General features: G+C 43.2%; 1 protein-coding gene across 10 annotated transcripts in view; it reads right to left on the bottom strand.

Moving 5' to 3' along the window:
• Window positions 1-23051, bottom strand: part of ULK4 (unc-51 like kinase 4) — a 447010-nt gene extending 423959 nt beyond the window's left edge. For 5 of the 10 annotated variants that reach the window (XM_061587592.1, XM_061587598.1, XM_061587599.1 and 2 more), the window contains exons 1-9: window positions 22142-22708; window positions 19191-19336; window positions 18225-18324; window positions 16420-16559; window positions 16178-16337; window positions 15056-15157; window positions 4547-4630; window positions 3246-3321; window positions 3011-3103 (exon numbers count right to left, since the gene is read on the bottom strand). In XM_061587592.1, the coding sequence (XP_061443576.1) occupies window positions 3011-3103; window positions 3246-3321; window positions 4547-4630; window positions 15056-15157; window positions 16178-16337; window positions 16420-16559; window positions 18225-18324; window positions 19191-19336; window positions 22142-22244 (1004 nt within the window). In that variant the 5' untranslated portion in view covers window positions 22245-22708. The other 5 variants (XM_061587596.1, XM_061587594.1, XM_061587595.1 and 2 more) reach the window with 5 other exon arrangements.
• Between the last annotated feature and the right edge of the window lie 479 nt (window positions 23052-23530).

The following is a 23530-nucleotide window of genomic DNA, read 5'->3' as shown; positions in this document are numbered from 1 at the left end:
ACACATTCAGAATTGATGGCAAGGAAATATTTGTGATAAAGGAAATTCTCATCAGACTCTTATTATATGACTATGGCTATGACAGCAAGATTATTATGGGATATTGACAATGGAAGAATGGCTACTGAAATTATTGGACCTAACAGATTTGATGAGATGGATTAATCAACATGTTTATTTGGAGAAAAATTGATAGATATATTTCTCAAGGAACTGAAACCTCTGTTTGACTTTTTGTGGAAAGAATAAAGTAATGCTTATGAGATTTGATGATTAATTAAGATAACTACTGGAGGAAAGTGATTTTGTAATATAATTTAAGAGACAGGTTTGTTATATATTGTAGACCTATAACTGATCTGCGACAAATCGGAAGTCAACATTTTATTTTATTGTTTAATTATTTTTGTTTTGTTTTGTTTTTGAAAATTTGAATAAAAATTAATGATAAAAAAAAAAACAAAGTGAAGCATCACCTGATGTCAGGGCTAGCAGGAGAAGGGCACAAGGAGTACACATGTACTGGGCCCCAAGCCAACAGAAGCAAAACATGAAGCAAAATATCCAGACAAACCTTAACCTTCTAAGTGACTTCTGTGAGATAAGGCAGCTTGGCCCCTCTTGTCTTTCATTAGTTTTAGCCAATGAGTGAATCAGAGCTGTGACTGACAAGTGAGTTGTTTGAACAACAGGGATCACTGGAGTCCTAAAGAGCTGCTGTTTTCCCCTGCACTTTTCTTTCTGGCTAGTAGCTTGTCTCCTTGTAATCTCTGTGTGGGATCAGGTACTCCCTAGACGTTTCTGCAGATTCACTACAGAGCAAGTATGGATGGATGTTAATGACACACACACATAATGGCAAATACAAACTTGAAAACTTTGCAAAAAGGCTTAGGCATGTCTTCTGTATAGGACCTGAAGTCTAGGCACTTGTTAAGAATGTACTGTGTAATTAAATTACAGTACAATGGTCTACATGTCTGCTCAGAACTAAGTCTCCTTTAGTTTAATGGGGCTTACTCTCAGGTAAGCGGAGAGAGGATTGCAGATTTTTTGTGAGGAAATGGCAGAGAAGGGTCTATGGTGAGAGAGTCCACTGTGCACACCAACCTGTGAGTAAGCTTCCTTGAATACAATTGGGACTTACGCATCTAAACACATAATAATCAGGCCAGATTAAGACTGAGTGAAGCCTTAGAGCTGTACTAATTGAGGTGGGAAGAATGTCCCTCTTTGGTACAAAGTTGTATCACTTTGGTCAAAATAAGCAAACTTTGATGCCTACAAAACAAGCACTAAGTCTCCCTTAGCAGCCATTTGATACTTCCTTCTATATCTTCACAACAGCCATAGGGAATGGGTGACTGCTGCAAGGCAGGACGTGAGCAAAGACAATGATGAGTTAAGCAAGTACAGTAGGGCCCCGCTTTACGGCGGTCTCAATTAGATGCAATTAGACTAAAGCCCCACTTATATGGCGCTTGTTCCACTTTTACGGCGGTTTTCGGGCGTTGCGCACCATTCCATTCAATGAGTTCCGCTTTTCAGCGGTTTTAGCTTTTTGGCGGGGGTCCAGAACGTAACCCGCCATATGAGTGGGGCCGTACTGTATAAAATGTGAAGCTACACATGCTCAGTTTGTATGTGTGTGTGTCTATATCACACACACACAAAGTCAGAACTGCAATATAGCAATCAAAACATGGAAAGTAGGAGGAGGCATGCTTTCCTGCCATTGTGTTTATTTTTATTTCTAGTGTCTCATCACCTTTTTTACCTGTGTGAATGCCATATCACAAATTATAGTTACAGATGTTAATTTGTAATATATATCAAGTTGTCCATATGTTTTGTTGCTGTTGTTTTAGCATGTAGCAGTGGAATGGTGGAGTGGGGAGAGAAATGCTCAAGGTGTGCTTCACAAATGAAGTGTTGTTATTATTACTGGGGGGGGGGTGACAGCAATACACAGGGAAGGGAATTAGTTGCTTTCCCACTCTTGGGGAGTGGAAATATGATAGGTTCCTGGGGTGGATTGGTGCTGCTGATATAAACACTTAAATTGATTGTTGTCATCAAAGAGCTCAAGTTGATGTACATGGTTCTCCTCTTTCCATTTTATCCTCCCAACAACCCTGTGCAGTATATTGGGTGAAGAGACAGTGACTTCCCAAAGGGCACCAAGTGAGCTTCATGGCTGAGTGGGGATTCCAAATTATTTTTGCTCAAAAATGGAAAAAAAATGCTGCATTTATTACAAGGTATTCATAAATAACCACAACAAATTAATACATTGTTTGATTTTTACCTATTCAAATACTGAATTTATCTAAGAACAAGCATCTGAATAGAATTGCTGCAGACCAAAGATCTACGGTAACATTAACTCATTTACAACTCATCACTTATTTGCATGGTTTAGGATTGGCACTGGAGCAGGGCTTAAACAGATATTAAATATGATAAACGGAGAGCAGATATTAAACAGAGCAAGGCTTTTCCAGTTTGGAACTATGAATAGAGGTTCATGTATTGATATTCTGTCTGTCGGACAGCTTATTACTTGTGTATGACCCTTGATTTATTTTGGGGGGGCTCCACCTCCCCCGCCTGCAAAAGTGGTTATAAATTTGCAAACAACATAAAGTGTATGCACATTTTATGCAAATTTGTTTTTTCTTTTGCAAGTGCAGCAGAGGGGCCAATCCACATACAGTATGCTGGGCCCAGAAAATCCTGTTGGCACCCCTGCCTGATGTCCCTATGACAGGTTGGCAGCCCTGCCCACTTGTCAAATTTGGCCCACCAGGGGTCAAAGAGATTAAGATCTGGTCTGCTGGCCAGAAAAGGTTCCCCACTCTTGCCTTAAACACAAACAATTTTGTTGCAGCAAAACATTTATAGATAAGAGCCCACTTTTTGACAGAAGCCTTCAACCTCATGTATGCATCTTTTACACAATGTTTGACAGGCAATGGAACTTAAATTTTCAAATTAATTTCTACTGTACCTGGAGCTTTCTTGGCTGGAGATAGATTCACTGGGAATTTGAATAAAAGCATCTTTCCAGAAAGGATGCTGCAACAGCTCGGCCCAAGTAAATCTTTAAATATAATGGGGGGAAATTATACAATCTTCTCATACAGTAGCAATTTAAATGCCACAAACTCCCAGCTATTTTTAAAAAACTATGCTTTAGTATATATATCATTTAAAAACTGCTCGGTCTCAAACCACAGTTTTACCTCTTTTGAGGATCCTTTTGAAGCAAAGAATCAAGCAAATTAAGGAAGTCTGAAGATGGTTTCAGATGGGCTGAGCCTGTAAGATAACAATGCGATATCCTATTTCAGAACAAATATGATTTTACTAACTACCAAAGACAATAAAATAATTTATATATTACCCTTAATGAATGAATGCATAGAATCAAGCTCACAGCTGTCTGTATTGACATAATTATAGTGAAGGGTAAGCAAAATATGTGACAGTGATTACAGTTGGTAATTGTTTCCAATATTTACTTTTCTCCATAGATTGGGGGAGAAGAGGTGTGAGGGCATCAATCCTCAGAAACTGAATTACTGGGACAATATACGGGGTAACAAGGTTGATTTCATCATAATCAAGAAGTCATTTATCAGCTCTACATTGATCCTGCTTAGAACAAACAGGTTTGACACACAAATAAAGATGCAGAACTGGACTACAATTTGTTTATGTAACTAAATCAATTTAATACCTTTGCACATTTATTACCTTAACTGAACTGCATTTACCAGCCCACTTTTAAAAAACCCAGCCAATATCTATTCTTAATGAGATATGAAATCCAGTTCTGACAGCTGCACCACCCCAAATCTGGAATATTCCTCTCAAAATTCCTTTCAGTTCTTGCTGTTCCCCTCAGTGTCTGTCACTCCCAAAACATATCTCCTCTATACCCTTCATACACTTCCTGTGAATGACTGCCAACAGCTTTCCTGTGCTTGCCTTCTGTTTTCCTGAACGTGCTGGAAAGCCACTTCTTTGACATTTTTGGCCATATGGAGGTGCATCAGTTACACTGAGCCTCTAGTTGGTCACAAAAGTCAGGCTGGCAGAAAAGTGTCCTCGCTCTGTAATGTCCTGGTCCCATGTGACCCTCTAAAATCATATGAAGCCACAATGACTGAATTTGAAAGACATTCTTAAATAATATCATTTTTTTCCAGCTTCTCTGATTACTACCAAGGGCTAGATAGTGAGACGTTCCATTTCTTAAGAACCATCCCTGTTACCCAAGCATTTATTATAAAGATGAGTTGCACTGTAAAAACCAGGGAAAAACTGAATGTTGTTCTAACGTATTGTCAAAAGGTGCTTTTAAAAAAGAAATTAGTTAGCAGCAATCCTTGAAATATTTTCCATCCTAGGAATGTTTCCAAATGACTTTCTCCTCCAAGTTTCTCTGATAGGTAAGGTGAACCATTCACATGTTTGTCCAATTTTATAAACTCCTAAAATTATTTTTCACTAGGTTTAATATTTAATGTAAGAACAATACCTTGCTGTGTAGGTGGGAAAGGATCTTTATGTAAAATCTGTTCTGCTAATTCAGTAACACTTTCTGAGAAGAATGGAGGTGTTCCTATAAACATAAGTAGATAGAGTTCAGTAAAATTTGAATAAGCATCAAAATAATTAAGTAATAAAATCCATTTGCATCAATCAAAGGTTATTGCAAGTCTATTTAAGATGTAAGAATTATGTTTGTATATTAAGTATATAATATAATACATAATATTCATTTGAAAATGGACCATTGGTCTCACCTGAAGGGTGATTTTCCTATGAGTACGGACATCACAGAGGGTGTTAGCTCCACCTATCGTGCGAAGGCAAGAATGTCTTTGAAGTCAAGACTAGGGGCGTCAGGCCCCTCCCACTCTCCAGTTCATTCGCAGCGAGTCTAAGGAGAAATATCTAAAGATACAAGAACAAGGCCAACCGGCCTGGCAGCAGGAAAATAACACAATAGTACCATGCATAGTAACATGACTGCAACATAGCGGTATAACAGAACTAGAAGTCTTGACTTCACTCTTAAATTTAAATATAATAGCGTAACAGTAATATATAACACATTAAAAAATATATAGTCATCCTCCAACTGGGAGGGTCGTGATGTCCGTACTCATAGGAAAATCACCCTTCAGGTGAGACCAATGGTCCATTTTCCCTATGAGTCCAGCCATCACAGCGGGATGTACCACAGCAGCCTATACAGGGAGGGACCACCCACGTGTTAATCCTTATTAAGAACCTGTTGTAACACTCGTCTGCCGAAAGAAGCGTCAGCAGAGGCATAACGATCAATTTTATAATGCCTTATAAACGAGTGTGGGGTAGACCAGACTGCAGCCCTACAAATATTGGCAACAGGAGCATTAGTGGCAAAAGCAGCCGAAGTGGCAGCTGACCTGGTAGAATGAGCCGTTAGACTAGCTGGAACTGACAGCTTCAGGGACTCATATGCTAAAGTAATGCATGCCCTTAACCAACGAGATAAGGTAGAATTAGATACTTTATGCCCCATAGACCTTGGATGAAAGGATACAAACAGAGACTCCATTCTTCGAATCTCTTGGGTCCTAGACAGGTATGTCTTGAGAGCCCTCCGAACATCCAACGAATGCCAAGCCTTCTCGAGCGGATGGGTAGGATTCGGGCAAAAGGAAGGCAAAACAATGTCCTGGTTGCAATGAAAAACTGAATCGACCTTGGGACGGAAGGAAGGATCAGTCTTCAGCACAACAGAGTCCTTATGGAAGACGCAGAGGTGTTGAGCAGAAGACAATGCGCCCAACTCCGAAACGCGTCTGGCAGATGTGATTGCGATCAGAAACAAGACCTTGAAGGACAGCATACGTAGGGGCACAGACCTGATGGGTTCAAATGGAGGGCGTTGCAAAGCCTGCAGAACCTTCGGCCAACTCCATGAAGGGAACCGATGGACAACAGGCGGAGAGCGTAGGGCGACTCCCCTCAAAAAGCGTTTGATGAACGGATGTGAGGAAATATGATCTCCAGGAAAGGACACTGAGAGAATGGACGACAGAGTGGACGCATGTCGACGTAGAGTGTTGGGTCGAAGTCCCATCATAAAGCCGCTATGAAGAAATTGCAGCACCTGATGCACAGTGGCTTGGGATGGATCATGGTGGTGGGACTGACACCACTTGGAGAAAGCCACCCAGGTATGTTGATAAATACGAGTGGTAGATGGTCTTCTCGAGGCCAAAATAATATCAATCACTGCGTCAGACAGTCCAGCTGACCTCAAATGTCCCCGTTCAAATGCCACGCTGTTAGATTGAGCCAAGTAGGGTCCTGATGCAGTACTGGACCCTGGGATAGAAGGTCTGGCCTGACTGGAAGTGTCCAAGGATCCATCATTGACATTGCCAGAAGATCTGAAAACCACGGTCGGCGTGGCCAAAATGGTGCTATCAGAACCAGCTGTGCCCTCTCGGTTCGCGCCTTCCTCAAGGTTTTGGCTAATAATGGTATGGGAGGAAAGGCGTACTATAGACCGTCTGGCCACGGTGTTGTCAGAGCATCCACTGCTTCTGCTGTTGAGTCCAGGTATCGGGCAAAGTACCTGGGAAGCTGGCAATTGCGACTGGAAGCAAACAGGTCGACTGAGAGGGCGCCGAACCGACATTGGAGACGATGGAAAATGGCTGGATGAAGTTTCCATTCTCCCGGAAAGACCTGTTGTCTGCTGAGCCAGTCTGCTGTCACATTCCAAATCCCTCTGAGATGTTCTGCTTTCAGGGATTGTAGATGTTGTTCTGCCCAGACAAAAATGAGGGAGGCTAAGTCCTGCAGGGGACGAGACCTGGTGCCCCCTTGTCTGTTCAAATGTGATTTTACACACGTGTTGTCTGTTCGAATGAGCACATGGTCCAAAGGGAACAGAGACTGAAAATGACGTAGAGCTAAGTGGACAGCCTTTAGCTCCAGCCAGTTGATGCTTTGAGTTTGCTCCGCGGTGGACCAAACCCCCTGAACATACTGGGAGTTGCAGTGGGCTCCCCAACCGATGAGGCTGGCATCTGTGGTTACAACGGTTCTGCGGGGTTCTCTGAACGACGTGCCCTTGGAGAGGTGTTGAACCTTGGTCCACCAGCGGAAGGAGAGGCGCAGTGCGGGGCTCAAACGAACTTTGCGATGGTTGGTGCTGGCAATGTCCTGTTGAAAAGGCAACAGAGTCCATTGAAGGTGTCAAGTGTGTGCTCAAGCCCATGGCACAATGTGGATGGTAGAAATGAACATCCCGAGCGTTCTGGCAAGAAGCATGATGTCTGCGGATGTTTGTTGCATCAGGGACCTTGCGATGTTTGTGATGGCAGTGATGCGATCTGGAGCCAAGAAGACCATTGCCTGCAGGGTGTCCAACATTGCCCCTAGATGTAGTAGGCGTTGGGTTGGTTGGAGATGGCTTTTGTCGAAGTTGACAAGCCAGCCGTAGGCCTGCAAAACATTGAGGGTGATCATTAAGTGATGATGAGCCAGCTCCTCAGACTTGGCCCGTATTAACAGATCATCCAGATATGGGTAGATCTGAACCCCTTGGGTCCAGAGGTAAGCCACTAGGATGAGTAGCACCTTGGTAAACACTCTTGGAGCAGAGGAGAGGCCGAATGGCATCGCTCTATATTGAAAGTGCTGGTGGCCGAAAGCAAACCGAAGAAACTTCCTGTGAGCTATACAAATGGGCACAAGGAGATACGCTTCCTTAAGGTCGATAGAAGCCAGGAAGTCTCCTTCATGCAGACTCTCCGTAATGGAATGGAGTGATTCCATTTTGAACCTGCGATATGTTACAAAACGGTTGACAAACTTGAGGTCCAATACCGCCCTCCATGATAAATCTCGTTTTGGGACAGCAAATAGGAGGGAGTACACCCCTTCCGACCTCTCAGTAGTGGGAACTGGCTCTATCGCCGCTATGTCCAAGAGGTGGTGGATAGCTGTCTGCATGATGTTGTGCCTGGCTGGTGCCCTTGGGCAAGGGGACGGATGGAATCTGTCTGATGGGGTTGCCCAGAACTCTATGGCATAGCCATAACTGAAAAGGTCCCTGATCCAGGAGACCGTAGTAAGGCGCAGCCATCGATCTCCAAAATTAAGTAATCTGCCACCTATGGGGAGGGCGTTAATACTACTTGCGTAGGCGAGGGCCTCCCTTATATGAGGACGATGAGTTGCCCCTGCGCCCTTGGTACTGACCTCTGCCCTGGAAGCGTCGGTTCCAGGAGCCCCTGAATGCGTTGGGGTCATAGGATCTGAAGTCGCGGCCTCGTCCTCCTGGCCGCGTTCCTTAAAAGGGCTGGTTAGAACGGAAGGAAGGAAATCGCCTGAAAGGCCTGTGGTCGATGTTCTTGACTGTGGCCAGAACCGGTTTGTGGTCATCTTTTGGATCAACCAGCACTGCCTTTAGAGCTTCCTCGCCGAAGAGTAGAGATCTGGAGTAAGGAGCCCTGGACAGGTTCAATCTGGCCGCTGAATCAGCTTGCCAGTGGCGAAGCCAGAGGGTGCGTCGAGCGACTATTTGAGCCGTCATGGCTCGTGCCCCTAATTGAGTAGCATCCAGAGTGGCATCGGCCACAAAAGCTGCTGTTTTATGCAATTTCAATAGAGCTCTTCTGAGGGCGACAGGATCAGGGTTAGCGTCCTCTACAAGGTCATCCAGCCACATCATAGATGCTCTGGAGAAGATGGAGGCTGAAGCGGAGGCATGCATGGCTAGGGCAGTGGCCTCGTGATTCTTGCGGAGGGTGAAGTCTATTCGTCGCTCAGTAGTGTCTTTTAGGTGGGATTCCCCTTCCCTGGGCAAAAGAGATCGTGAAACGAGGCGAGCGATTGGTTCATCTATGCCAGGGACATCTAACTTGGTGGCAAAGTATGGGGTTAGGGCGTAAAGTCTGTCAGCCAGGTTCTTGAAGCGTTGAGCTTTGAGTGGATGGGCCCATTCTTCAGAGGCTAATTTGGCAATTGTGTCCGGCACCGGGATGTAGTGTTCAGTAGGTGCAGGGGATTTGAGGACCTTGGCCCCTTTGATAGCTGGGGCGGACGAAGTTGAAGGCGCTGTCTGGAGACCAAGAGTATTAACTACCCTGCGTGCCAGGGGCTGATAGTCTGAGGCATTAAACAAGCAATATGATGTATCCTCCTCATGATCTGAATAGTCGCTCCAGTCATCTCCTTCAACGTGGTCATTGAAGGTTGACTCCTCCGCATATGAGGCTTCGTCAATACATCTGCCTCTGGCTACATCAAAGGGGTTAGGTGAACAGGAAGGGTGAGTTTCATGACACGCACGATGTTCCATGTTGAGTTGAGGTATGGCAGGAACTTGTGGTAGTGACTGCATTTGGGTAAAAAATGCCAGCATGGCTTGAAGTTGGGAGAGGAAATCAGGAGACAGCTGCAGCCCGGATGTGGCAGATGTATGTGCCTGAGGAGCTATTGGAACAGATGTTTGGGGCGGTAAATCGGAGGAAGGTTCGTTAGTCGAATACTGAGCAGGAAAGCCAACAAATTCTTCCTCGTCAGAGGAAGCAGCAGGGGAATGGAGAATATCGCTTATGTGTGCCTGAGGTGCTGTGGTGGTGGTTGGCACAGAGACGTAACGTGGGCGCTTTGGTTTGCTATGGCTGGAAAGATGTTTTGTCTTAGCCAGGGCTTTGGCGTGTCTGGTTTTAGTCGTGTTAGAATGTTGTGGCTTGGCTGTTTGTGGCATGCCTGGCTGATCTGGCACCATATGGGTTGATTGCGGCATGCCTGGCTGTTCTGCCATCTTATATTAACTTGGGTACAGTACACTGCCACGGAGGGGGCAGGATGTAAAGACCCGAACTGGCTCAGCGTACGACCACGGAGGGGGTAGAATACACTGGCAGATGGCGGAGTGCACTGCCACAGAGGGGGCAGGATGCACTAAGGTATTAGCGTTAATATGTTATAGGCTGTATTTAGACTTAGCACACTCAGATTAGTGCTGTAGGCTGGGTTTCAGGCGTGGTACACAGCCCCAGAGGGGGCAGGATATACCAATATAAATCAGATTTAGTACAAGTCAGCCACTAAGATTAAAGCTCCAGCCTTGATAATACAATCCAGCCACTAGGATTAAAGCTCCAGCCTTGATAATACCATTCAGCCACTAGGATTAAAGCTCCAGCCTTGATAATACAATCCAGCCACTAGGATTAAAGCTTCAGCCTTGATAATACAATCCAGCCACTAGGATTGGAGCTCCAGCCTTGATAATATAATCCAGCCACTAGGATTACAGCCACAGAAGATTTGTGTGCAAGTCAGCCCTGTGTAAGTCTGTTTGCAGCACCACAGTAAATTTGTGTGCAAGTGAGCCCTGTGTAAGTCTGTTTGCAGCACGTATACAACACACATACGGATAGATAGCCTGCAGGGAAGGTATCCGAAGGTTAATAAAGGGTAACAAAAAAGGCGGGAATTTTGAATTCAAAAAATGGCGCCCGGAAAAAAGGGCGGGAAAAAACGATAAAAAAAGGTGGAGAGAGAAGGAGCAATGGCGGCCGTCTGGGGACAAAGTGGAGGAAAGGGCTGCCCAGCACAGACTAGCAGGGGGAGCCGCGGGGCCGATAACCGCACTAGCGGCTCCAAAAAAGCCCCAAAAAGAAAGTGCAGATAGAAGCCTGTGAGGGATAAGGCAGCAGGAGGCAAGCCGCTGCCGGCGCCGGGAGCAGGGCTAGCCGCGGCGAAACTAACGTTCCGAGAAAAGCCTGTGAGGGCTGAGGCAGCAGGAGGCAAGCCGCTGTCGCCGGCGGGAACAGGGCTTTCTGCGGCGAAATAAAGGAGCGGAGAGAAAGCCGGATCGCCAGGCTCCAGGGACGCAGAACCCTGGTAGATTAAAAAAGGTTGGAGGGAGCCGCAGCCGCAGGCTCCCGCCTCGGAGAAAATGGCAGCCGCGGTCTCTTCAAGGGCTCCACAGAGCGCGACTTGAGAAAGGCAGAACCGCTACGGGAAAGAAAAGGCTGCGATCTCCCGAAGCTCAAAACGGCAAAAAAACACAGAACACCGCAGCCGCGGCCTCTGTGGCGGTCGCCAGACAAGCAGGAGAGAGAAAGAAAATAAAATGTTAAAGCCAAATCAGGGAGAACCACAGCCGCGGTCTTTGAGGGAAAGAACCTCTAACAAGCAACAGAGGTAAGTGAAAGTAGGGAAAGAAGGACTGGGAAGACACACAAGCGACGCTGGGTTCGCACCCAGTCAAAACAAATAAGCAAATACAAAAACAACTTAGCTAAATGCTACGCTATAGGATCTCAATGATAAATTTTCCAATCTTGTTCGTACGAAGGCAAGAATGAACTGGAGAGTGGGAGGGGCCTGACGCCCCTAGTCTTGACTTCAAAGACATTCTTGCCTTCGCACGATAGGTGGAGCTAACACCCGCTGTGATGGCCGGACTCATAGGGAAAATTGACAGCATTACATCAATTGATCTCTAGCATAAGAAACAGCAATTCCATTCATCTATTTTTCTTAAGGCTCTCAACAGCAGGAAACACAGAGTTATGTCTATAATTTATAAAAAAAACCTTTATAAAATAGAAAAAATGGTGTGCCAAAACTTCAATTTCAATTCTGCTGTATACACAGAAACACTCACTTAATGGAATGTTCTTATATTTCCCATCAAAATATATTAAAGGAATAGTTTGCAAATGTAATTTAGTAAAGGCTCTTCTCAGAGTGCTTTCACCAAATATTTCTGTGCGTGGCGACTAATCTTACAATAATCAGGAAAACTGCTGTTGTGTGTGATAATATGAGAACTTGTTACATTGTGACTGCAATTCTACACTGACTTATGAGGAAGTCCCAATGATGGCTAATAAAAGCTAGCAGGGATGGAACAGCCGGCTGGGCCAGGGAAGTGATTAATGCCTCTCTGCGAGACGGGGTGGTCCCTGGCTGCCTGAAAGAGGCGGTAGTGAGACCACTCCTGAAGAGACCCTCCTCGGACCCAGAAAATCTTAATAACTATAGGCCGGTGGCAAATGTTCCATTCCTGGGCAAGGTCCTTGAACGACTGGTTGCGGGCCAACTCCACACACGCTTGGATGAGACCGATTACCTGGATCCATTTCAGTCAGCTTCCAGGCTTGGTTTTGGCACGGAAACAGACTTGGTCGCCCTGTATGATGACCTTTGTCGGGAGAGAGAAAGGGGGAGTGTGACTCTGTTGATTCTTCTTGATCTCAGCAGCTTTCGATACCATCGACCATGGTATCCTTCTGGGAAGACTGGCTGAGTTGGGAGTGGGAGGGACTGCATGGCAGTGGTTCCGCTCCTACTTGGCGGTTCGGCTCCAGAAGGTGGTGCTTGGGGAATATTGCTCGGCACCCTGGAGTCTCCAGTATGGGGTTCTGCAGGGGTCAGTTCTGTCCCCCATGCTGTTCAACATCTACATGAAACCGTTGGGTGTGGTCATCCAGAGCTTTGGAGTGCATTGCCATCAGTACGCTGATGACATGCAGCTCTATTTCTCCATTTCATCTTCTTCAGGTGAGGCTGTCAATGTGCTGAACCAGTGCCTGGCTACGACAATGGACTGGATGAGGGCTAAAAAACTGAGGCTCAGTCCAGACAAGACTGAGATGCTGTTAGTGGGTGGTTCTTCTGACCGGATGGTGGATGTCCAACCTGTCCTGGATGGGGTTGCACTCCCCCTGAAGGAGCAGGTTCGTAGCTTGGGGGTTCTCCTAGAACCATCTCTGTCATTTGAGGCTCAGGTAGCCTCGGTGGCACGGAGTGCCTTCTACCAACTTGGGTTGGTGGCCCAGCTGCACCCCTATCTGGACAGGGATAACCTGGCTTCAGTTGTTCATGCTCTGGTAACTTCCAAGTTAGATTACTGCAATGCACTCTACGTGGGGCTGCCTTTGAAGACGGTTCGGAAACTGCAGCTTGTGCAAAATGCAGCAGCCAGATTGGTAACAGGGACCAGACAGTCTGAACATATAAAACCGATTCTGGCCCGCTTGCATTGGCTGCCTGTACGTTTCCGAGCTCGATTCAAGGTGCTGGTTTTAACCTATAAAGCCTTACATGGCTTGGGACCACAAGACCTGATGGAACGCCTCTCCCGATACAAACCAACCCATACACTATGCTCAACATCTAAGGTCATCCTCCGGGTGCCTACTCCGAGGGAAGCTCAGAGGGTGGTAACAAGGGAGAGGGCCTTCTCAGTGGTGGCCCCAAATTATGGAATCTTCCTGACGAGGTGAGCCTGGCACCATCACTGTTATCTTTTCGGCACCAGGTCAAGACTTTCCTTTTCTCCCAGGCATTTTAGCTTGTGTTTTTTAAAAAAATTTAAATGTTTAAATTGTGTTTTACATTGTTTTTAAAAGATGTGTTTTAAATTTGTATATGTGTTTTTAATGTTTTAAGGTACTGTAAACCGCCCAGACAGCTTCGGCTATGGGACAGTATATAAATACAATAACAAAATAACTAAATAAACTCTAAGACTGACACCCAAGAAGACATGTACATGATTGTATTTGTACAGAATCATATAAAGCGGACCACTTTCTTACATGCTTAGTCATAAAACAAAAAATCAAGGCATACTTGCCCAATAATTTAGAATTAAAAGTTCAAAATAGTAAGCGCCTTAATTTATTTATTAAATTGCTCAGTGTGCTGCAATAACTTAACATCTGTTTTACTAACATACTATATTCTGCACTACTACTTAGTGAGTAGCTTTAAATTAATTGTTTAAATGAGTTTGAGATTGCACTCAGACTGGTTGTTGAGAATGGGTTGGAACCAGACTATCCATGGGTAGAACGCCACCTACAGGATGCTCAGCTGGAGGAACAAGGGATTTTCATCAACTTCTCCTTCCCCTGTGCCCTCAAAAAGCTGCTCTGAAGGATCAGGGGACCTGATTCTCCAGAACAGTATGGGCACTGGGGGTTACAGGGTGAATTGATAAAAATCAAATCCCTGCCTTCCTCCAGCAGGAGCTTAGGGAGTTCTTCACTGACAATGCATTAAAAAAAAACACAAATTAAACAAGATGTGGTAAATCTGTGATTAGAATTCAAGATTTTTCCTTTTTTGTGAGAAGCAGCCACAGGGAGGCCTGAAATAGATCAGGAAGATGGGGCCAATCCACTCCCCTGTGCCATCCTCCCCCCCTCCAAAAAAATACTAGTTGACCTCCGTAGAAATCAACTTTTTTTCAGGGGTGGGGTTAGTTAAAAAGTTACTGTCAGAAGATGACATTACACATCTCCCACATCTCATCTAGTTTGTCTCTAACAGATTGTCAATCTTCTTCCTCCATCTTCACTCTGAAATACTGTGACAGCAGAAACCACCCCTCACAATCAGACAACAAAGGTCCACAGAGGACTAGCATTATCCAGCATAGTACATTATGATGGCAGCCCCCTGTAACAAAACAGTCAGCGAAGATGCCACTTGGGATTTAAACTGAGTGTTCATTTTATAATGGAAAGGGCTGCAGTAAGAACTTTAACCAACTGAAAGAAAAAAGGAAAGGCTGAGATTATCCTACAACTATAATGACTAATTTTGAGACTAAATTTCACTTGCCTCTCTATACATTTCAATCAGTTAGAACCTTTACAATGAAAACAGAACTAAGCAAACAACAAGATGCCCACACATTAAATGGATTGGAGTGAACTATTTGAATGTTCAACAGCATAAAGCAACTGAAATGATGAAACAAAACTTCAAATGACTGAAATACAGACAATCGGACAGGTAGCTTAAACTATATTTGAATGTCATGCTACTTATTTAATTTAGTAATTATAACAATGAAAACTCAAATTAGCTATTCACATCTCTATGAATATTCCCTGTAATTGCAAGGGAGCCCATACATCTAAATGGTCCTGAATATTAGTATTTATAGTACTAATTAATACTTAATATAATGCTGTTTATGTTATTATAAATAATATAATACCTGAAAACATTTCATATAGCAAACAGCCCAATGACCATAGATCACTGGCTATAGAGAAGTCAATTCCTTCTATCACTTCTGGAGCAAAGTATGTCAGTGAACCTACAAAATAAAGCCATGAATAGTGATTTGCTTATTTTGTAACAGACATCCCTTCAAAAGTTACTAATCCTTTCATCCAGTAGCAGATGGCCTCATGGGGTGGCGGTGCTCATCTGACCTCCGGTTGGCTGCAAAACTGTTGCTTACCAGGAGGTAAAGGGAGAGAGGCAAGGTAGTGGGGAGGTCAGCATGATGCAAGCTCACCAGCAGGAGGGCCATATTGATTCCACCATTGTATTTGCACTGCACCAATCTCACCCCTTTCTCTCTACCTGCTGATAAGCAGTCGTGACACAACCAACTGGAGGTCAAGTGAGCAGCAGTGTTCTACCATACAGCCACTATTGATTTCATCTTAAAACAATTTTCTGCGATCTCAGTGGAATTTCAGATAGACTTACTTCTAAGTCTGCACTCATGCAATACACATACCCAGAGCTGCTCCAATAATCACAGAGCAACAAGCAACCAGGAAGCAGGGTAAACTCAGACATTCAGTGCATTCTCTGCTTTGCCTAGCCCTGCACCTTTCGACAGCTATGCAGAAAGGTGCCCCAAAGGGTGAAGCATTTCACAGGACACCACAGGAAAGGAAATTGTGTAACATGGTGACCAGCATTTCCTGATGCAACTCAAAGCCAAACAACTCTGATACTCAAGCTCTTTGAAGATGAAACATCTTGGTTTGCCTTTGTATTGAATAAATTATTGTACGAGGTTATTATTGACCATTTACTCTGAGAATAGGGAACCTGTGGCCCTCCAGATGTTGCTGGACTACAGCTCCCATCATTCTAGACAACTGGCTGTGCTAGCTGGTGGTTATGCAAGTTGGAGTTTAACAACATCTGGAGGGTCACAGGTGCCGCATCTCTTATTTACTCAAATACAGAACCATCGCTTTCAGTAAGTCAGGGTAAGTTGTCACTGAATAACTGCCCCATTAAAAAAGAGCCATTATACATTTTAACTACATCTCTTTGTCTTTAGCTACTGTTGTCCTTACATATTGCAGTGTACCTTTGATTTTGTTCTTCAGATTTTGTCCTGTGTTCTCACCACTATCACTTCCCCCCTCTTCTGTCCCAATTAAAGCAAAAAATTCCTCCAAGTTTTCACCCTCTGCTTTAGCCAAGCAGAAGTTACTGAACTTCAGTGTACCAGGCCCTTCAAGGAGAATCTGTAGTGTAAAATATAAGTACTAGTTAGTGATTTCTTGAATGCTAAGAAAAAGGTTGCTTCCAGAAATCGTTCTCTCTTACCTTTCCAGGTGTAAGGTCACAGAATAGAATTCCAACGTCATGAATATGACGGAGCCCAGTAACCAAATCAACACCAAATTCTCTCACAACATCCTCAGGCAGACATTCATCTTGAGCAATTACCATTTCTAGTGACCCACCTGTAAGGCATTTATAGATAATCAGTCAGGATGTTTTTAAAAAATCAAATTAATTGACCTCTATAGCACTATGTAAATGCTTTTGTTTAAGTTTTTTCTGTATTAAGTTTTTCCTATGTCTTTACCTGTAGCTGTGGATGTCATGCTGAAAAATAGCCATACAAAAACCTGACCCATGACCAACCCTCTAAGGGCCACATGGTAAAGTGGGCATGGTCAAGTCAGAAAATAGCTTTAATTTTTTCCCATCCAAAATCAGTTCTTTCCCATGGTTAATCCCCCTGAACTCATTCTATTTGTATTTTATTTTATTTTTAACTCATAATTTTTCCTCATATTCAAAGTCCCTCCAAAGCGATGCTGGCTTCTCTTCACTGCTAGCTGCATTGTTAGGGTGACCAAAGGTATCACAATGCAGCTAGCAGTTAACAAACGTTAAGTGAAACAATGCAGCCAGCGGTCAATGGAAGCAACAACAGGAAATATTGGGGGGTGCAGTAGAATCCCAGCAGATTTAAAAGTGACATAAATTATCCAAGGGCATTTGGGGAAGTCCAAGAAAGGTAATTAGCTGCAGAAAAAGTGGGAGAAAGTATGAGGGAAAAATTGTTCAAAACAATTTTTAAAAATTATTTTTGTTTCTTAAAATCCACATAATTGTTGGCGGGTTCCCATGGCCAGCCAGAACTTCTTGGGGGGCCATAATAGCACACAGGCTGCACCACCCCTGGTGAGGATTTGAGGGCTGTGAAAATTTACCACACCTTGCTTCAATGTGCATTGGTCTGGGAAAGGGATAGGCTTTGGTGTTACAAAGTTCATATAAAATTGTTGTTGATATAAGATTGATTGATCGAGATCTCCGTTGGAAATGTAGAGGGAGACTACTTTTGAATAACAACACATTTGTGGATAAGTAACAATGAACACAACTTTGTGACATGGGACTGTTTAATTTTTCTCACTTTAAGGCCAGCATCCTTTCTAAATTCCCATAGATAATTTATACTGGGAACTGAACAAAGAGATCTCTTTATTTTTCTCTCTTTTTTTAAGTACAAGTTAGAATCAGGTACTCAAATTCCAGTATTAGTCAGAACCTGAGTTTGCTCTAAATTTAGTAATATATACTGCAGGATGTATTCAATACACAAAGAACTGACTTTTAAAAAATCAGACTGGATATAAAGAACTGTCTTACTACTTCCAGATACCCAAAGAAGTTTTGAACTTGTTTCTCTCAAATAGTAACCATGTTTTCCACCACACCCTTCTACTAGATGACAAACATCTTTTGAAACTGAGAAGAATTTTAAAAGCAAGTTCTGACGTATCTTGTTCAAAAGAAAATATACTATTTTAAAGCATTATTTTTCTAGGGCAGAAATTGTGGGCTCAAACCACATTCATCACACAGCCTAATTGTTCTGTTTTCTATTTTTCCTCCTCCTCCCCCCTGCCCTGCCCCCCATAACATTTTGGTTGATGAAGAGTTCTGGAGAGCTCAAAATCATGCCACACTTTTGTGACATTTGGGTTGATCCCATTGAAGCTGGAGTGGAGAACCTAAGGCCTGGGGCCGAATGCAGCCCTCAAGGTCAAGGCATCTTTATATGACCCTTGGAAAGAAGCAGTCACTCAAGATTTGGTTTAACAGTCTCTTACCCGTGCATAATTCCACCACAAGCCAAAGGTGATTACTTGTTTCATACCATTCATGAAATGTTACTATGTTCTTGTGCCTAATTTCATGGGTGAGGCGCACCTGGAACAGATTACCACACATAATGAGATGATTTGGGATGAGGATAGGACAAGCAGAAAACAGAGTAACAGTTGCCCTTAAGAAGTATGAATCCAAGAGATGTCTGTGCCAAAAAGTGATGCAGTAGAATGGAATCTACCTCCCACCCCCAGAGAAGCAGAAAAGAATGAGAACAGATTCATATATTTGAGGGAAATGTTGGGTTGGTGGGACCATTATATTCCAGGAAAGGAACAACGCAAAAGGAGTGATTGTTTATAGTTTGTGAAGGCTAGTTAAACAAAAAAAGTTTGAGATTAATCCTCAAAAAAGCATTTTTGTAACCCACCTATAAAAAGTTAGCTCTGTAGACCTCTTTACACATTCACACAATGTGTGACATAACATATTATTCATGCTTCCCATCCCTATCATGATTACAGAGAAACAGAGCTAGTGCCGAAACAAAAAACTGCTCAGGACAAGGACCTTTCAGAGTTAAGTATAACAGGAATTGACTAAGGCCACATTCACACAATACATTTATTCCACTATTATTCCACTTTAAACAGTCATGGCTTTCCCCAAAGAATCCCGGGAAGGATAGTTTGTGAAGGGTGCTGAGAGTTGTTAGAAGGCATCTATTCCCTTCACAGAGCTACAATTCCTTAAGCGGTTTAACAATCAATCCCACTTCCCAAGGAACTCTGGGAACTGCAGGTCTGCAAGGGAAATTGGGAACAGTGAATTGGACACTAATTGGAACACTGAAATTGTTCAGATTCATTGTGTGCTATTTCAACCAGATAACTCATTTGTATCTGAAAATCTGTTCCTGAATAACTTAAATTTACCTACTTTTTAAAAATAATCAATATAGTTCTTACCCAGTTTGTTATTTCAGCTCTCTTGCATTTATCAGTGCACAAAATAGCCACAAAATTAATAGTTCCTTTTCTTCTGCCTTTATACACAACGGTCTTGCTTCCTCTTCCAATCTCTTCATACAAAATAAAGTTCTCCATAATGAAAGCTGTATTGCATACATAAATCTAGTTAAAACCACTGATTTTGTCATAAAATATCTTAAAAAAGAAAAATAACTTCAATTTAATATATGAAGAATTGACATCTTCATTGAACAGCATGCCTTCCAAAGCTTTTAGCCATGCAATTTTACGTATATTATAAGATTGAGAATTTACACCTGGGATATGGAACTTCTGGCCCTCCAAATGTTGCTGGACTCTAACTCCCATCAGCCCCAGGCAGCATGGCCAATGGTCAGGAATGATGGGAACTGGAGTCAAGCAACATCTGGAGGACCACAGGTTTCTCATCCCTGACTTACACCACAACCTTCTCAAAGGGGGTCTGAGCAACATAATAATTTACATATGATGCATTTAGTGTTCATGAGGAGAAACTGAGCACTTATCTGAACAGTGACACTTATGGTGTACAAAGTGACAAAACCTCGTAACACCAAAGAATAAGCAGTACCTTCTTTTCAAAAGACTGAAACAAACACCATTTAAAATTAGTTATTTATTTACTAAATGTATATAGGTCACCTAGTAATATAGTTTTCTGGGCTTTTCATTACGGGGCAGAATAACTAATTAGCAGTACAGATTATACAATAAATCACAATTAAATGTTAAGAGCTCAGATATCAAAAACACAGTTTAAAAGTTTAGGTAAACAAAAAGGCATGGAAAGAGAAAGCGATCTCAAGAGTTCAAGAACTTTTTGAAAGAGACAAATTGCTCCCACAGGAAATGTTGGCCCTGATTGCACCAACTTCTGGCCTAAACAGACTCTAAAGCAAGCAGATATGAAGTTTTGCTAGAAAACTTGACAGGAGGCCCAATATCCATAGATCTATTACAGTGTTTGAGAATTAGTGTCTGCAACAGTCGGATCATGGAAAGGACATAGCATCTGCAATTTATAACATGCTTCTTGACACTCAGTACAGTAAATTACAGGGTTTAAAACTGGTGTACAGGCAGATCTGGGAGAGGCTATCCCAGATTCGGCTTGGGATGGATTATTGTGAAAGATGCCATTCAAAATATTTAGCTGCAGCTAGAAAATCTTCTCAGAATGTGATACACCATTGGCACCTTAACTCTATCACGTTCAGCTTTATGAATAGCTTACTCTCTTCTAATTGCTGGAGGGACATCGAGAAAGAGGTTCCCAGATGCACATTTGGTGTAGGTGTCCCTTCATTGTTACATTTTGGGACTCTGTTTTGACCATTTACTTAAAAATATTCCATTAACCAAAACGGAGACAATAGTCAAGAAATCAAAGAAGGCTAGGACTGGGGAGGGCAGCTATGAGAGAACTAGAAAAGGTCCTCAAATGCAAACATGTATCACTGAACACTAAAGTCAGGATCATTCAGACCATGGTATTCCCAGTGTATGTATGGATGTGAAAGTTGGACAGTGAAAAAAGCAGATGAGAGAAAAATCAACTCATTTGAAATGTGGTGTTAGAGGAGAGTTTTGCACATACCATGGACTGCGAAAAAGACAAATAATTGGGTGTTAGAACAAATTAAACCAGAACTATCACTAGAAGCTAAAACGATGAAACTGAGGTTATCATACTTTGGACACATAATGAGAAGACATGATTCACTAGATTAGGCAATAATGCTGGGAAAAACAGAAGGGAGCAGAAAAAGAGGAAGGCCAAACAAGAGATGGATTAATTCCATAAAGGAAGCCACAGTCCTGAACTTACAAGATCTGAACAGAGTGGTTCACGACAGATGCTATTGGAGGTCGCTGGTTCATAGGGTCGCCATAAGTCGTAATCGACTTGAAGGCACATAACAACAACAACCCATCAGCTGGTTCATAAATCTCCTCCACTGGCGCTATTAAATATTTCTGTAGGTCCTAAGCTTATATAGATGGTGTATCTGTTAGTAGCTGCCAAAATGATAATTTCTAGTGACTGAAAGAGTTTGCAGAATTCTCCTGTAGGAACTGGTACAATCAAATCTGGAACACAGTGCTGTCTGAAAAACCTATGCACACCTGAATCTAGTTTTCAATCCCTTTAATACCCCTACGTAACTATAATTATCCCTTTTCTCCCTCATGTGCATTTATGTGTGTGTATTCATAGTGACCTGATATAATTTATTTTTAACTGCTATATTTTTTTTTTATTTAACATACAGCCATTATATGGTTGGCCTTGTTTATTAAACTTCTATAAAGTTTTTTTTAAAAAAAAGCTGGCACTAGGCAAACCTCTTTGGGGCGATTCTTCCACTGTGAAGAGACACCACCGAGAAGGTCCTCTCCCAAGGAGCCATCCACCTCACCTCACTTTACAAGGAAACACAGAGTGTGGGCTCTGAAGTGGATCTTAAGGTTATGGTACATATATGCAGGAGAAGGCAATCTTTCATGTTAATGCATGTTGCAAAATATTTTTATGATTATTAATAATACTCTATTAAAACATTTAGAGAAAACAAATATGGTTTGTTTTCAACATCAGCAAACAAGATCAAATCCTTTGGGAGGAAGGGTAGGACAGAAATTTAATAACAAAAATCCCACTGGACTTTTATACGCTAGCCAAGTACATACCACCTGCTCTCTACTACTCCAATGATCGTACTCTGCCAGAGCATCATGACAAAAAGAATTACTATCAAACTTCCAACAGTATCTCGGGTTTGTGTTTCGATTGCATTTTAGTCATCCTTTAAAAAAGTAAGAAGCGCCTGCTGGATCAGGCCAATAGCCCATCTAATCCAGCATCCCTGTTTTCAGTGGCCAAGCAGTTGCCCTGGGAAACCCACAAGCAGCACTTCGCTCTTCCCTCCTCCATTTTCCAGCAAGTGGTATTTTGAAGAATTCCGCCCTGAAGTGGTGGTGGTGAAGAGACACCCTTTCGGAGCTCATGTCGGTGGGAGAAATAATAACAAAGCTTGCTGGATTCCTTCAGAAAGAAAGGGAGAGGGGCGGGGAAATCTCTTGTTGATAAAGAGGAAGCCGTTGCCTCTCGTTCGTTTGCTATGCCCGCCCGCAACGTTTTGAAGAAAATAAAGACGACTACCTGCTGCTAGAGAAGAAGAAAGTCCAAGTCAACTTCAGAAAACAAAGCGAGGAGAGGAGAAACCGCGTCTACCTGCACCGCTAACCAAAACCCGCCCTCTGCAGGCTATTCCTTGTTTCACAAACTCGGAGGGGTGCCTCTGTGTTTCCAGGTCGATATTGTCGCCTGGATATTTGTCGGAAGTATAGGGTTCGGATTTGCAGTTCGGAATTAATGTTATCGGTCAGTAATTGGCTTTTGTATAGAGCAAACCTCTGGAAAACTGTGTTCTTGAGCCGTTCTCTTGTCCCCCCCCCCCATGTGAACTAGTCCAATCACCTCAGTATCTTAGATACGACGAGGGACGCCGGAAACAACAGTCCGCACATCGCGCGCGGGGGGAGAGGAGACACCTTGGGCTCTTACTGTCGCTTTGGTAGATCCGTTTGCTAGTTCTTTCTCCCGCCTCCTCATATCTGTGGTTCCCGGATGCACAAACTGGAACGGTGAGGAGGAGGTCTCCTCTGTTACTATAGAAACCAGTCTTTTACCAATTGGCCCGTCTCTCTGGCTTTCCCACCGCACGTCAGGGAACGGCTTCAGACTAGAGCAAGGCTTGCTTCTCTCCCACCTTTGGCCCTTCCTGTACTTTGAGAACGCTGCCGCGGTTAAGCCCCCTTCCCTTGTTATGTCATCACTAGGGGGCGGTAGTCATTTGTTGGTGGGCGAGGAGTAAAAATCTGTTGTTAAATAACTCGTGATGCATTCTGTCGTGTTTGGCATTGCAGGCCCTACCGTTTGGCAGCGTGAGGCTGTAGTCTCAAGTAGCTGGTTTTGCATGGCATGAAAACCGCTACTTTTCGTATGAAACGACAGAAAATACACAGTTATTGTTACAGTACTATATTTTTGCTACAAGGGAAGAGCAATTTAAGCTTTCCCTCTCATAGAGAAGTGGGAAAATTTTACCTCAGGTGTGGGGAGTCTTTTACCCCCCACACACACACGTTGCTGGGCTCCAGCTCCCGCAGCCCCAATATGTGTGGCCAATGGTCAGGGATGGTGAGAGTGGTAGTTCAGCAACATCTGGAGAGCCATAGGTTCCCCACACCAGATTTGCTTGCTGAATTTCCCCAATTAGCAAAAATAATCT

The sequence above is a fragment of the Rhineura floridana genome, chromosome 10, assembly GCF_030035675.1.
Source record: "Rhineura floridana isolate rRhiFlo1 chromosome 10, rRhiFlo1.hap2, whole genome shotgun sequence".
In the NCBI taxonomy this organism is placed as follows: Eukaryota; Metazoa; Chordata; class Lepidosauria; order Squamata; family Rhineuridae; genus Rhineura; species Rhineura floridana.
Note: the sequence above shows the minus strand (reverse complement) of the source record. Positions and strands in the feature narration are given on the sequence as shown.